General features: G+C 36.7%; 2 protein-coding genes across 2 annotated transcripts; both read left to right on the top strand.

The window, feature by feature from the left end:
* The first annotated feature begins 4,518 nt into the window (after window positions 1-4,518).
* Window positions 4,519-9,860, top strand: ppp1r27a (protein phosphatase 1, regulatory subunit 27a). Its single transcript, XM_073834448.1, has 3 exons — window positions 4,519-5,208; window positions 7,686-7,836; window positions 8,927-9,860. The coding sequence occupies exons 1-3, from the start codon at window positions 4,791-4,793 to the stop codon at window positions 9,045-9,047; spliced, it is 690 nt and encodes a 229-aa protein (XP_073690549.1). The 5' UTR covers window positions 4,519-4,790; the 3' UTR covers window positions 9,048-9,860.
* A 1,566-nt stretch (window positions 9,861-11,426) lies between these two features.
* mcrip1 (MAPK regulated corepressor interacting protein 1) lies at window positions 11,427-16,344 on the top strand (the record flags this gene model as incomplete). Its single annotated transcript, XM_073833205.1, has 5 exons — window positions 11,427-11,529; window positions 12,008-12,090; window positions 15,094-15,209; window positions 16,097-16,201; window positions 16,304-16,344. Coding segments are annotated over exons 2-5 (270 nt in total), but the record flags the coding sequence as incomplete, so codon positions are not given.
* Window positions 16,345-16,348: the final 4 nt, after the last annotated feature.

Genomic DNA, 16,348 nt, shown 5'->3' on the forward strand with positions numbered 1-16,348 from the left:
TTTGCCACCAAGTCCTAAGTCATGTTTTGCGAAGGGATCAAATACTTATTTCACTCATTAAAATGCAAATCAATTGATAACTTTTTTGAAATGCGTTTTTCTGGATTGTTTTGTTGTTATTCTTTCTCTCACTGTTCAAATAAACCTACCATTAAAATTATAGACTGATCATTTCTTTCTCAGTGGGCAAACTTACAAAATCAGCAGGGGATCAAATAATTAAAAAAGAATCCCTTACTGTAGGAGTTGTTTTGTTTCTGAAGTGTGTATCACATCCACTTTAGAGCAGTGTGCATGAGAGCTTGCTTGTACTATCTTTAACCTGCTTTATTTGCACTGTTGACCTGATCACGTGAGAGGTCCGCATCACGCTGGCACATATCCAACGGCGATGCAATGCTACAAGAAACAATCCCTTCCAGCCAATTGTGTTCATTTTCCCCTCAACTGTGGGCCCAGGCTGCGTGGCACTGCCATAAAAGAGAGTGTGCAATATGATAGTCAGGGTAAAAACAGCCACCCTTGACTGGGAAAATTCAATTATCTCAACCTCAATAATATCTCTGTCTAGACTTCAGCTCTGAACCACTTGTAAAGTGCTTCAAACAGTCATATACCGATTTATTGCACTTTTTGATATTTAGGAAAAGACGTTACAGGTCACACTTTAGTTTGGTAGAGCAATTCTCACCATTACTGTATCTAACTATTAACTATGACCTTTCGCCATGCAGAATAAGGAATTTAATGTGACCCTGGACCATAAAATCAATCATAAGGGTCCATTTTGTTTTAAATTAAGTTGTATATATCATCTAAACGCTGAATAAATAAGCTTTCCATTGATGTGGTTTAAAGAATAGGACAATACTTGGCTGAGATACAACTATTTGAAAATCTGGAATCTGAGAATGCAAACAAAATCTTAATATTGAGAAAATCGGATTTAAAGTTGTCCAAATGAAGTTCTTAGAAATGCATATTACTAATCAAAATTAAGTTTTGATATATTTACGGTATGGAATTTACTAAATATGTTCATTGAACATGATCTTTACTTAATATCCTAATGATTTTTGGCATAAAATCGTTATTTTGACCCATACAATGTATTGTTGCCTATTGCTACAAATGTGCTAGTAATATGCATGCTAATAAGCAACTACACTCTTAAAAATAAAGGTGCTTTAAATGGTTCTTCACAGCGATGCCATAGAAGAACCATTTTTGGTTCCACAAAGAACCATTCAGTCAAAGGTTCTTTATGAAAACCATCTCTTTCTTACCTTTTTAGAATCTGAAGAACCTTCTTTCACCACAAGAACAAAACGTTTGGTGAATGTAAATGCTACTGAAGTGGAGATTTCTAGATCAGGGCAAGAGGGGGAAAAAAAATAGGGAGGCTGGCATTTCTCAGAAATGATTAGTTAAAAAAGTTACTTGAACGACACCAGACAGGTGGATCCCTAATGTATGATGATGTATAGAGTGGCGTATTTATTGCGATGTGTATTATATTATATCTTCACATTCATCCTCAGAGGTGATGACATCAAGACGTCCCAGCACCTGATCGTAGTCGTGTCCTTTTCAGGTCACAATAGTGTTGATAATATGAGCCGAGATGGATTATGTCCTTGCTATTTCTTTTGGCTGGGCGATACCTCCTGTGAAATGCTGCAGCCTGAAACCAAGGCCTTTGAAATCCGGATGGAAGCAGCTCAGCTCAGACTCCTGGAGGACAGCTGCAGCGGCATGGGTCAGACCTGAGGATCATAGGACAGTGAGAACACACAAATGACTGCTCAGACCAGCTATGTGAGAGCAGGCACGTACATCAGACTGACCTTTTCAAGTCCTTGAAGGTCAAGAAATCTGCCAGGATTTAATTAAAAAGGGGAAAAACATCATATTTCTGTAATGGCATTATATGACTGGATGTGGGGGATTTCTCAAAAGGAGAGCTGCTTAGTGGAAAGTATCACAAACATTTGAATCCTTTCCAACAATGACTTGATGTGATTTTTAGATCTATCTTTTCACACTGAGGACAACTGAGGGACTCTGATTCTTCAGAAGGAAAAACAATGCAATTTGAATTTGAAGATCAGGGTAAATGTAACTTATTTTGTATTCCGGGTAACATGTAAATCTTCTGTAGCTTCTGAAAGGCAGTACTAAATGAAAAAAAACTATGATATTTCGGCAAAATAAGAAAAATGTATCTTCATATTATTCAAAAGATTTCACCCCCCAGCTTTTAATGCATTGTTTTTTTTCCTTCTGGAGCATCAGTGAGCGTTTGAACCTTCTGTAATAGTTGCATATGAGTCCCTCAGTTGTCCTCAGTGTGAAAAGATGGATCTCAAAACCATACAGTCATTGTTGGAAAGAGTTCAAATTCACAGAAACGCTGAAAAACCAAAGAGTTTGTGGGACCTCAAGGATTTTTCTGAAGAACAACAAACTAACAAGGAACTCATAAACAACTATAGCTAAACAAACAAACAAAAAAAAAAAACACAGCTGTGGCTCATTCAGGTAACAACACAGTATTAACAATCAAGTGTATGTAAACTTCTGAACAGGGTCATTTTCATAAATTCAATTATTACATAATGAATTCCTCATAGAGCATGGCTAAAGCAGCTTGTCTAGGCTTTATATGTCTCATCGTGACATACAGAAATAGAATCAATGATCCGACTGAAATTGAAAAGAACTATTTTTTGTGCGCCTGCACCATATGACCTACTTGGTTCAATACTGAGGGCGATGGTAAATTTAGCAGGCCTGATTTACAGCCGTGTGACCCAACTCTAGACAGCATCAATGCACTGGCACAGCACACTGTCCGTGTTTAGATGCTTGTTTGAGCTTTATGTCTTAATGAAGTGATGTTGGTGTGTGCTTGCTGGTAAATCATATAATGCTTTGTGTTTTTCTCTGTGTGGAAAACATCAAGCAATGTTAAACCCGTTTCAGCCTGATATACATGTGTGAGGTTAAACTGAAGCTATATCACCTTTGGGTAAAGCTTCTAGCTAAATCCTGAATAAGATATTTCACATAAGAGATGTTTACAGTTTACATTTTAATTTATGTTTTTTTAAAGGATAACTATTGCCAAAATGCAACCTGGGCTGTTTTTTTTTTTTTTTACTGTAAACGAGACAAACATATATCTAAAAGCATAATTACGACAAACGAGCCGTTTTTGAGATTGACCGTGATTTCGTTTTGTGGTCAATGGCCGGTGAATGGGAGTACTAGGGGCATAAATCTGAGCGCATCAAAATCGATATTTTTACATGAACTCCAGCATTGAGAACATTGTTTGTGTACACAGAGTTTACTAAAAAGAGAGTTTTTGAACAACTCACTTTCACTGTTTGTGTTTCCGCTCGCAGCCGTCTTGCCAGTCAAGAGGTGTCGATCTCCGAATGCGAGGATGGATAGCTCCTAAAGCATATTTCCATATAAATGCATTGCTAATTCGTTGTTTTGTCGCAAGCGAAAAACAATATTAACCTTCTAGTTGTAAAAAGAGCCTCATATAAGCCTAATATTTCGTCCTATGGAGTCCATTCATTCGCATTCGGAGATCGACACCTCTTGACTGGCAAGACGGCTGCGAGTGGAAACCCAAACAGTGAAAGTGAGTTGTTCAAAAACTCTCTTTTTAGTAAACTCTGTGTACACAAACAATGTTCTCAATGCTCGAGTTCATGTGTTATTAAGTAAGGATATTAAGTAAAGATCATGTTTCATGAAGACATTTTGTAAATTTTCTATAGTAAATATATCAAAACTTAATTTTTGATTAGTAATATGCATTCTAAAATCTTCATTTGGACAACTTTAAAATGCGATTTTCTCAATATTTAGATTTTTTTGCCCCCTCAGATTCCAGACTTTCAAATAGTTGTATCTCGGCCAAATATTGACAATTTTTTATTTGTTTGTTTGTTTATTGTGTTTGATATGTCAAATAAAGCAGTAGGCAATCATTTGGATACTGTCTTGCATTCTCAATACACGTTGGCACATCAGCCCAAAAAAATATTTATGTTTTGAACCCTGTAGCTTGTTTTGTCACAGTGCTCGAGAATCAGTGCACAATGTTCTCTAAGCTGTGTGGATATCCAAAACCTACGACCAACGTGATTTATAGTGCGATCACATGGCTCTTGCAGGCCTTAAAGTGAAGCTCTTCTCGTAAAATGCTCATTCCCTTCAGCTGTTGCCCATGTGCTCAATCACGCCGTCGAGGATAAAAAGTGGTAAACACACAATGTCCAAGTTTTTCGAAAGAGACCCTGGAGGCTCCTGAGAGAACATTCACTAGTGCGGTCATAGATGTTTATAAGAAGGTGGAGTCCAAATTTGACATGCATGTGAAAGTACAGTGGGAGGAGTTACACCACAGTCACTCGATACAAGGGCTGACATCCCTAAAATAACCCTACAAAGGGTATATAGGACCCTGCTTTAACCTTCACTCTCAGAAGAGCAGACTGTGCGTGCAATAAAGCTGGTGTTGGAACAATTAAACTAACAAAACTTCACAAGAAAACAAATCCCCTCACATTGGAACTGGTTCCTCTGGAAAAACTGACATTATTTCGGATTTGAAGCGGATTGTAAAAACCGAAGACAGTGTGAACCCAAAGTCAAAGTTCAAGAATCCCCTCCAAAAAGGATTTTACTCTTGCGTGGAGCTTGACGCAGTTTCAGAGTGTTTTTTGTCCTCCTCTTGAGGGGGAGGCAAAGCCGTGGCGTCTGCGGGAATGAAGTACAGCTACCAATACCCGGTGTCACAGTACACACGCTCCAACACACAATACACTCCCACTCATTACACGCCGTCAAACTACTCTAGCAGCTCATACTCACCCGGATACTACAGTTCCAGTTACACAAAGTACAGCCCTACTACACTCCACACGCCATCATACTACACTCCACCGGCTTACACACCTGCCTACAAGCCCACATCCACTTACACCCCCAGCAAGGTATCCCGGCAGAGCAGCTCATCCCGGACAAGCGTTCAGCTCACCCCTACCGTAGCCCTTAAACCAGCCCGGGCCGTGCGCTTCACAAACGATGTCGTATTCCAGGATTTAGTCCGGCATAGTGAGCTGGAACAGATCGGGAGGTTTATGAGGGCCAGGAAAGTGCGTCTGGACACCATCTTCCATTCTGGTGAGTGAACCTCACCTTACATACTGTACATCCAGTGCACACATTCATTCGCTTATTTAATCTATGATCAACAATTCTCAATCTACAACGTATTTCAGAGGTGAAGGGTGAAGTGTGAAGTAAACCATTCGTTGGTTTCGTAGGTCGACTTCCTGTGGAGTGTAAACTCTTTGGCTTTATGGCTTGTTTAAAATATAGATCAAACGTAGCTGTCTGATATGTCAACTTCTGGTTTAACCAATGGTAGGAAGTTGGGGCAGGGCCAGTCGGGGTCAAGGTTAAGCTTTAGCAGTTATGGTTTGTTTAAGGCATGTTGGAAAGATGCTGTTTATGAGTAAGAATGCACATGAACGTCACCACAAAGTCATAATTATGAGTTGGTGGTGTGACAGTGGAAAAAACACGTGGATGCACAATGGATGCAACATCTGTATTGATGGTAAAATTGCTTAAAGAAATCTTTTTTTTCATTTACAGTAAAACTATCTAAGTTGCATGCGGGTCAAAGACGTTAAAAGAAATTTACAAAAGTGATTTTATGTCCATAGAAAGCACATTAAATGTAAGTAAAGTGTCTACTTTTAAGGTTTCAAATAAGTTTTTACAGAATAAAATGTCAACATCGGTTGAAATAAGGGTGCATTGTCATTCAGTGTAACACAATATTTATGTAAAAAATATTATTCTGGCTTGCACATATTAAAATGTATAAAAGATTAAGGGAGCAAGGGCAAAATGGGCAAATGGGCAAAACCTAGGATAGTGGCACATTTTAAAAATATAGAATTACAACTAATTAGTATTTGGGGTGAAAGTAATTCATCTTTTAATATGTCATAAATTGATTTTTGTTGTAAATATGCCTGACAGGATTGTTACACTGAATGACATTTTAGCGGGTGTCTTCTGTAAATTAGGGACAAGTGTATGATATTTATTTTTTGCTCAGAAAAACAAAAGTGCAATTGAATTAAACAGAAAACTTTAAAATATATTTAAAAAACAATAACAATTTAAAGCAGTATTACACTTATTGTTTTTATGCTTAAACCCTGTCTTTTGACCCATGTACAAAATATCATAGTATTATGCAGTTATATATCAAAAAAAATTTGAAATGATGCACTATGCATGTTGTGCAATTTATTTGAATTTGTAAATACAGAATTAAAAAACGTCCATCTTTTTTAGTCTGCTTGATGTCATAATTACAACATTTCATAAATACGAACTCCACTAAGAACGCACCATTAGCGTCTTTTAGCAGATTCTGTACCTGCAAAAACCATGTTACTCCTTTGATGTCTATTCAAAAGAAGTCAAGTGTTTTGATGAAAATAAAGTTTTTTTTTTTTTTTAAACATTAAATATATGTAAAAAGTATACCTTAAAGGGGTGTAACAGTTTGTCACTGGGCCTGTACCCTTAAAGAAACTTTCAAGCCCTAAAAAGTGCATATTAATACCTTGGAGTAGTACTGTGAACCTTTGAGGTACTACTGTGAACTTTTTAGGGCTAAATATAAGACAGGGATGTATCTTTGAGGGCTCTGCTCTAGTGTCAAGCTGTTATAACTCTTAAGGTCTTTGCACACTGAGTCTGAAATTCTCATCCGAAATTTACGCACGTTAAAAAAAAAAAGACCTTTCATGGTGTCAATCGCATTTACACACTGCCTCCAAAACTTTCATCTGTCATAAAAAAAATCAGATCAGGTTCGATTTTCTGCGTTTTTGCATCCATTGCAAGCATTTTAATAGGAAAGGATGATGAATACAAAAAAATACGAAAAAAGGCGAAAATTTCAGACTCATTGTGCATTGGCCTTTAAGCCATTTTTTACTTTTTTTTTTTTTATATTTGCATCAAAGAGTTCAAATATAGAGTGATCAATTACTGGATATGCATGGCTCAGGTTATGGAATAAAAAATATTCATAACTAACTGCTAGTGAAACAATGGAGGAAAATTCATATTAAAAAGTTCTACAGCCAAATGTGCCAGCTGAGCAACCGGCATTAAAGGGTTAGTTCGCCCAAAAATGAAAACTCTGTCATTAGTTATTCACCTTCTTGTCTTTCCAAACCTGTAAGACCTTTGTTCATCTTCGTAACACAAATAAAGATATGTTTGATGAAATCCGAGAGCTTTCTTACGCTGCATAGATAGCAACACAACCACAGTACCACGTTCAATGCCCAGAAAGGTAGTAAGGACATCGTAAAAATAGTCCATGTGGCATCAGTGGTTCCTTAAAACCGTAATTTTAAGAAGCTATGAGAGTAATTTTTGTGCACAAGGACTTTGTTTAACAATTTCTACACTTAGAGAATTCAGGTATGTTAGAAGAGACACGTTTGCCGACTAATGAAAGATTTGCAGTTTTATGTGTCTGTTTAGACAGAATTAGTTATGGGACATTCAGTGGAAAAGTTTCATTTCACTGCTATTCTAACAAGAGCTGTTTCTCTTCTCAGGAATGGCAGCGCTCCATGAAGCCGTGCTCTCAGGAAACCTGGAGTGCGTGAAGCTCCTGATAAAGTACGGAGCGGATGTTCATCAGAGGGATGAGAACGGCTGGACACCACTGCATATGGCCTGCAGCGACGGTTATCCTGAGATTGCACGGTGAGATAGCATTGCATTCAATTGAAACCTGAATTGAAAACAACATAACATTGTTTACGACTGTCTAAATAGTTAGTTTCCTTTTAACTTTTTTCAAAATCATGCCATATTTTCCACTTGTGAAAAAAGTATTCCTAACTTTGTACTTCAAGTCTTAAAAGTATATTTTTTAAAAACTGTACAGATAATATAATGTTAATGAAGTCCCTGTTAATGTTTTGAAGCATCCCTGCTGAAAAAACAGCTAAAACCAGCCTAGGCTGCTTGGCTGGTTTTAGCTGGTCATAGCTGATCAGCAGGCTGGTTTTAGAGGGGTTTTGGCCACTTTTTTGGATTAGTTTCGGATTCAAAAAATAGTTTGTAAAAAATAGTTACAGTGCATTTTCTTTACAGTAAATTTAAACTTCTATAACTTTTTAATTCTTTAATATTTTAAAATGATTCCACTTCTGCAATAATCCGCAGATTGCCTTCTTAAAAAGAAGAGTCCAACCTTAGTGCTGTATTCCAAAGTGTTCATGAACTTAAGTATTTTTTTAAAGTGCACTTTGTAATAATGTCAATTAAAACGTTTTACATTTAACGTAAATACGTTTTAAATAATTATGTTAGCATATTCTTCTATCATGCTTTTAAGAAGTACATAAAATTACATGTAAAAGGTCCTATTTAAGAGAATCAAATAAGCACTCTAAGGTTTAGCAAAAATCTACATTTTAAAAAACTTATTTAAGTATATTATTTCTGTAATAAGTAGGCCTTCTCAAAATTCTACTAAAGTCTTAAAAATAAAGTTGCTTTAAAAGGTTCTTCACAGCGATGCCATAGATTAACCATTTTTGGTTCCACAAAGAACCATTCAGTCAAAGACTGTTTAAAGAACCACCTCTTTCTTACCTTTTTGTAATCTGAAGAACCTTCTTCCGCTACAAAGAACCTTTTAAGGTTCTTCAGGTGTTAAAGACTCTATGGAACCATTTAGACGAAAACGGTTCTGAAACCTTTATTTTTAAGAGTGTATACTTTATTTTCACAAAGTTGCATTATCAGATTAGTTGTATTCAAATCTGAAATATAATTCTTTCTTTAGGTACCTTCTTTCTCTGGGTGCCAGTGTGGAAGCAGAAAATGAAAATGGAGAAAAACCGGCAGACCTCATCGACCCAGACTGCCAAGAACTGCTCAAGCTCTTCCAGACAGGCTGTGTCTGAGCGCTGACCCGCGGAAGAACTTGCTAGTTAAAGCTAGCTTTCAAAAAACATTCAGATCACTCGTTTCCTTTGTGTGGTTCTCCTGAATATTCTTTGTTTTTGTTTTTTTGCCTTTTAGCTAGACACGACTTTATTATCCAGTACAGAGGAACACCAAACCCTGCATATCTGTTTGCTTTTGAAGTCAACGTGCCAAGTGGCTTGACCTTAAGTATTTCTGAGTGAAACGTGATACTGAATGAGAAGAAAATGAAGGGTGGGATTTGTATCCATTGGGGATGGATTGGATTATGAAAAGTGGGAATATATACCGCAATGCAGTCGGATTGTTTTGAAGGTTTTGAAGGTTTTCTAATGTCAGACAAAGAGAAAAGTCGTGTCAGAGACGGAGCAAGTTATTAAACTTTGATAAAAAAGAGAAAAATGGAATAACATAAAAACGTAAGCCCCGTACATTTGGACAAACCAGCATCTCTCAATGTTTACAAACAGATCTTTTCTGTACGCCATCTGCAATTGTTCAAGTTAAACATACTTTGTGCCAAGGGTGGTTGTTACTATTTTCACAACTCAGAAAAGTGATCTTTTATGTGACGAAGATACGTGAAGAGATGCTTGCTGAGAAGTGCACACTTCAGAATGAAGCGTTGTGCCGTCTGTCTGCTGGGCAGACTCGCATATGAAGAAATACTTGGAAGGGTTTGTGCATTACTGTTAAAAGTGAACGCACTGTTGACATTTTGAATGTCTTTTGTCAAAGTCTTATCTTTATCTTATTTTTTACAAGGTTTTCATAAATAAAGCTGTTTTTTATACAAATACTGAGTTCTTTTTGCATCAAATCCTTTGAATATTGTAAACATTAGAGTACCTAATGCTGCATAACTGATGTAGCCTATAATATGGATAACTTCATTTCTGGATTTATTATTCTATTGTATCCTTTTTACAATATTTGATATATGTCTTGATATTTATATCTGACCTTGGACCACAAAACCAGTCTTAAAGGTTGTATCAGCGATTTCTAGCCTAAAACATAAAGTGTCAATTTCAGCTGACCTTTCTTCACGATCCGCTCGCTGCTTGCCCCATGAATTGTCTGTGAAAAAAACGCGTCTCTCTGGTCAGCCTAGGGTCCGAGATATGCCAAAAAAACAATCGGCACTGCCAACCTTTCCACAGATAAACAAACAGTGTTCCAACCAATCAGCGTCAGGGGTTTGGTGTTGTGGACTTTCCTACTGGTGCTGGGATGTGAGGGAGGCGGAGCGAAAGTCCACAACACCAAACCCCTGACGCTGATTGGTTGGAACACTGTTTGTTTATCTGTGGAAAGGTTGGTAGTGCCGATTGTTTTTTTGGCATATCTCGGACCCTAGGCTGACCAGAGAGACGCGGTTTTTTCACAGACAATTTATGGGGCAGGCAGCGAGCGGATCGTGAAGAAAGGTCAGCTGAATTTGACACTTTATATTTCAGGCTAGAAATCGCTGATACAACCTTTAAGTAGCATGGGTATATTGTAGCAATAGTCAAAAATACATTGTATTTACAATGTAAAGCTGTGAGTTTCTAGGCTGATAAGATTAGGAACTACACTCCCATTCCGGCGTAATAGTTGAGGAAGTTTGCTGCCGTAATATGGACGCAGCAGGTGTGTAGTTTCTAATCTTATTGGCCTAGAAAATCGCAGCTTTACATTTTCCGCCGGTATTAGTACACGTAATAACTGCAGAAGAGTCAAGTTTTAAATCGGACAAATACCGAAACTCATTGGTCATTTCTGAGCGCGATGCTATTGGTCTAATAGGATTCAATGATCTATGCTAAGCTATGCTAAAAGTGATATCGCCAGAACAAGAGAACGGCTGAATGGATTTCAAAACGGTAAAACTCAACTTATTAACTTGGGGGGAGTTGGAGAATGAGCCTATTTCCAAAAAAAGTGGAGTGTTCCTTTAAAAAAAAAAAATCTAACAAAACTTTCTAATTTATATTACATGCCCTGCAGAATAGGAGTGGCCTGTGGGGTTTTACAGCCAATCAGAAACGCTCTTTGTCAGTTACTATGCATATTAAAGTTTGCTATTTGAGGATTAGCTGGCTTGTGTGGTTAAAGTTGATGGTGTAAATGGCGTAGGTTTGCAAAACCCTAAGGCACTTTTAAGTGGTAAGGTTTATCAGGCTATGTTTGCCTAATAGATTTCTTCCTCATCAAACATGAGCCTAAATTCAAACTGTGGTTCAGTGTAAAACTTTAACGATCAAAAATCATTCCAAAATTATATTTGCAAACAGTTTTTGTGAAAACAAATACAACACGTCGGCTAAATTTAAATACGAATTACCTCTGTTTGCGCATGCGCCCGTCTCTCAGCTTGCTCTGCTGAACCGGAAATAATTCGTTGGCATTAGCAACGTTTCGGCCGAGCCAGGCCTGAATACACAGATAGCAGAAGAAAGAGAAACAAACAGACAGGTTTGAAACTATTACTTTACGAGTTTTCCACTGTGTGCGCGCTAGTTTGAATGTTTCGCGATGCATTCGCTGTGTTTACGCTCTGATAGCTTGTAAAATCCAAATCAGTTTCTCACTGTGAAGACAATGCTAACAGACTAGCTGCTAAGAATTCATAAACAATAACAAAGACTTAGTACTAAATTACCTTCCTCAAATTAAATCCTGTTCTTTCGCCTTTGATAGCAATATAGTAGCATGTGTCTGAGTAGCTCATCTATTGTCTTTGGTCAGTTTTATGCATTGATGAACATATTAGAAATGTAGATTTAAATCATTGGTGGTGATGCTGGACTGATATCAAATTGATTCGGTCATATCAGCTGATAAACTGTAGCATCGATTTAGTTTTCAGTTTTGCAGCTTGGGTTTTTATTCAAATGCAGTTTTGTGACAGTTCATGTCTTTTGTCTGAATTACTCCAATCTTTTCCTCCTAGAAAACACGTTGACGAACAGGCAAACATTCCTGTTGAGCCTCATACTGAGATTGTGAGGCAAGAGACTATAACAGAATGACAAGGTAAAGTCATTTGTCTTTGTGAAGTGTCAAATTAATAATATTTAATAACTACAACGATGATGCATTTCAATTATAACGAGAACCACTGTTAAAGGAGAGCAAAACATTTAGGAACAAAAATGTACAGATAATGTACCCCCTTGTCAGTCAAGATGTTCACGTCTTTCTTTCTTCAGTTGTAAAGAAATTGTGTTTTTTGGAGAAACATTTCAGGATTTCTCTCCATATAGTGGACTTCTATGGTGCCCCCGAGTTTGAACTTCCAAAATGCAACTTCAGAGGCCTCTAAACGATCACAGCCGAGGAAGAAGGATCTTATCTAGAGAAACGATCGGTTATTTTCTAAAAACTTTTACAATTTATGTACTTTTTAATCTCTACACAGACTACACACAGAGATAGACAAGATGAGCATTTGAGGTTTAAGAGTACATACACTACCGTTCAAAAGTTTGGGGTCAGTAAGACTTGTAATAGTCTTTAAAGAAGTCTCTTATGCTCATCAAGGCTGCATTTATTTGATTAAAAATACAGAAAAAAAAACAGTAATATTTTGAAATGTTTTTTATTTTAACATACTTTAAAATAGAATTTATTCCTGTGATGAAAAGCTGAATTTTTATCAGCTGTCACTCCAGACTCAAGTGTCACGTGACCCTTCAGAAATCATTCTAATATGCTGATTTATTATTAGATTGATCAATGTTGGATAATATCAACAGTTGTGCTGCCAAATGTGTTTTTTTTTTTTCAGGATTCTTTCATGAATGACAAGTTTAAAAAGTACAGTGTTTATTCAAAATATAAATATTTTATAACAATGTAAATTATTTATTATTAACTTTTAATAAACCTTTAATTGTTAACTTAATACATCCTTGATGAATAAAAGTATTAATTTCTTAAAAAAGAAACAATAAAAATGTACTGACCCCAAACTTTTGAACGGTAGTGTAAATTGTAAGTTCTTTTAGAAAATAACCGATTGTTTTGCTAGAGAATACCCTTCTTCTAGGCTGGGGTCATTTAGAGCCCTTTTAGTACACTATCTGTACATTTCTGTTCTGAAAGTAACCTACTCCTTTAAAAACAAAGGACTTGAGTGATAAACAATGGATCTTTTCACAGATTCTGATGGTGCTTTTTTTAATATTCTATTCACTTATTTAGTTTATTATAGGAAATGAGGGTGAAATATAAAAATTCCAATAAAATTGCACACCTGAGCTGAAATTTACACAGTAAGCATCAACACAGGCTAAATTATCAACAACAACAAAAACTAAAATGGACAAAAATGTCCATAAGGTTGCACAAGGGTTAAAATAACATTATTTCCGCCGCCTCCTATCGGATGGAGGTGTTTTCATGGAACATGCATCAAACTTGTTTGTGCTGTGTCTGCCGTGTTATGGAAATCACCCAAATCCACTTGTGCAATCCAGTGGAAAGCACCTGTACTATTCAATGGAAAGCCCCAAAGACTCTCAGTCTGTATTAAGACAGTTGTGCTATTTAATATTTTTGTGGAACCGAGATTCCCGTTTTAGGAAGGAAAATCGAATCATTTGACATAGAAACCAATCAAACATTATACATGTTGTTACTGTTACTTCTGAACAAATTTATGCAGTCTTGTGATTAAAAATAAAAGTATTAAATATCTTGCCCCAGACTTTTAAGGTGTTAGGGATGGTTTCCACAAAAATATTAAGCAGTGCAACTGTTCACACAACATTGATAACAATCAGAAATGTTTATCTGAAGGATCATGGGACACTGAGGACTGGAGTATTGTTGCGGAAAATTCAGCTTTGCATCACAGAATTGTGAAAAGGGTCCATATCAAAATGTCCAACTACTATAAAAACAGCTTCTGTTGAGTTTATGGTTTCACAGTTTCAGGGTGCAAGTTTCAGTTTAACATCTGGTGTGTCTACAATATGAGCATGTTTGTTTTTACAGTTCTTAAAGTTGGGGAAAATGCCTTGAATAAATGAGAAAACATGTTTAATAGGTTCTTGGAATTGTAGAAAAAATGTAACTTTATGCGCACATTATTTGTGGAACTTAAAGGATAACTATTGCCAAAATGCAACCTGAGCTGATTTTTTTTACTGTAAACGAGACAAACATATATCTAAAAGCATAATTACGACAAACGAGCCGTTTTTGAGATTGACCGTGATTTCGTTTTGTGGTCAATGGCCGGTGAATGGGAGTACTAGGGGCATAACTTTGAGCGCATCAAAATCAATATTTTTACATGAACTCGAGCATTGAGAACATTGTTTGTGTAGACAGAGTTTACTAAAAAGAAAGGTTTTGAACAACTCACTTTCACTGTTTGAGTTTCCGCTCACAGCCGTCTTGCCAGTCAAGAGGTGTCTATCTCCGAATGCGAGGATGGATAGCTCCTAAAGCATATTTCCATATAAATGCACGGCTAATTCGTTGTTTTGTCGCAAGCGAAAAACAATATTAACCTTCTAGTTGTAAAAAGAGCCTCATATAAGCCTAATATTTCGTCCTATGGAGTCCATTCATTCGCATTCGGAGATCGACACTTCTTGACTGGCAAGACGGCCGCGAGCGGAAACTCAAACAGTGAAAGTGAGTTGTTCAAAACCTTTCTTTTTAGTAAACTCTGTCTACACAAACAATGTTCTCAATGCTCGAGTTCATGTGTAGAGACCTAGGCGATACTTCGAGCAAAGTTTCATGGTGTGTCGAGCCTTTTTAGTGTTGTAAAAATATTGATTTTGATGCGCTCAAATTTATGCCCCTAGTACTCCCATTCACTGGCCATTGACCACAAAACGAAATCACGGTCAATCTCAAAAACGGCTCGTTTGTCGTAAATATGCTTTTAGATATATGTTTGTCTCGTTTACAGTAAAAAAAAAAAACAGCCCAGGTTGCATTTTGGCAATAGTTATCCTTTAAGTACAGTTTCTCCTTTTTAAATGGATCTTTTATTAAAACTTATTTTGTCTTTTCCAGCTCCTCTGCACCTAGGATGCACACGTACAAGAGGACTTCCAGCCCTCGATCGCCACCGAATGCAGGAGAGCTTTTCACACCAGCACATGAAGAAAATGTGCGCTTCATCCATGAGAGTAAGATGTAACACACACCTTTTTAGTAGGGGTGGGAGAAAAAAATCGATTCACATAACTATCATGATTATTTTTTAAATCGATTAGTTTACCTCAGAATATATTTATATTTAATTAGTTGACTTTCCCTAAAAGGTGGTGGGGAGAATTTACCGCTTTTATTCCAACAGAGGATGAAATGTATAAATGTGTTGCACGTTAAGCAGCACCACGCAGATGATCGGCGTATGACATCAAAGTACTGCGAGAGTGATTTGAAAGCATGCAGAACCATCTGCTCTCTCAGGGCTCCAGACGTTTTGCAACCATTTTTTCTGCCGGTGGGACTAATTTTTGTGAGCGGGCCACTGCATTGTTCAACTCATAAGCGCTGGCATTTCTGTTGTATATGAGAAAAATCTAACGACAAACGAAACGAAATCGAAACTAAGGCTGGGTATCGATTCAGATGTTCCGATTTGATTTCGATTTTCAAGTTCTTAATTCGATTCGATTTTGATTCTCGATTTCGATTTTCAAGTTCTTAATTCGATTTCGATTCTCGATTTCAATTCTTGATTTGACAATATGAATGAATATAGATTTAATACAAATCCTACAATTCTAAAACTTTTACAGTGAACATAAGATTACAAGTGGTTAATTAATAAAAGGAAATTAAGAGCCACAAACCTGTATATAAACACTTTTTAATTTTAAGTACACTTAAAATTAAAAACACTTTTATAAAACACTTTTATTTGACACGTGTTTTATTACTACCTTTCTATCAAAGTTATCTAAGATGCATTAGTTCTGACAACTCTTGAGTTTTTGTCATATTTTATTACCATTTTCTAAACTACAGCAAATGTGAATGTTCTAATGCATTTGTATTTTCTTTCCAGCTTGGCTTTGTGTTTTGAGAGACATTAAATCCCCACAAAATAGTGAACGTAATGACCGTGGACCACAGGAGTATGTGGAGAAAAACCCAAATCCCAACCTACATTGTAAGTTGACCTTCTCAGAACATAAAATTTTCATTGTCCCTATTTATACGGACAAATGTTCTTAAATCGATCCGCTTCTTTTTTTTTTCTTCTTTCTTTCAGCTTTTATACCAGTGGACCTGAGTGACCTTAAGAAGCGGAACACAC

The sequence above is a fragment of the Garra rufa genome, chromosome 1 (genome assembly GCF_049309525.1).
Source record: "Garra rufa chromosome 1, GarRuf1.0, whole genome shotgun sequence".
NCBI classification, from domain to species: domain Eukaryota; kingdom Metazoa; phylum Chordata; class Actinopteri; order Cypriniformes; family Cyprinidae; genus Garra; species Garra rufa.

Bases quoted from the DNA above. Each gene is read 5' to 3' on its own strand.
- ppp1r27a (XM_073834448.1), top strand. From the start codon at position 4,791: ATGAAGTACAGCTACCAATACCCGGTGTCACAGTACACACGCTCCAAC. The intron at 5,209-7,685 runs GTGAGTGAACCT...TTCTCTTCTCAG, and splicing joins GGACACCATCTTCCATTCTG to GAATGGCAGCGCTCCATGAA. The intron at 7,837-8,926 runs GTGAGATAGCAT...TTCTTTCTTTAG, and splicing joins GGTTATCCTGAGATTGCACG to GTACCTTCTTTCTCTGGGTG.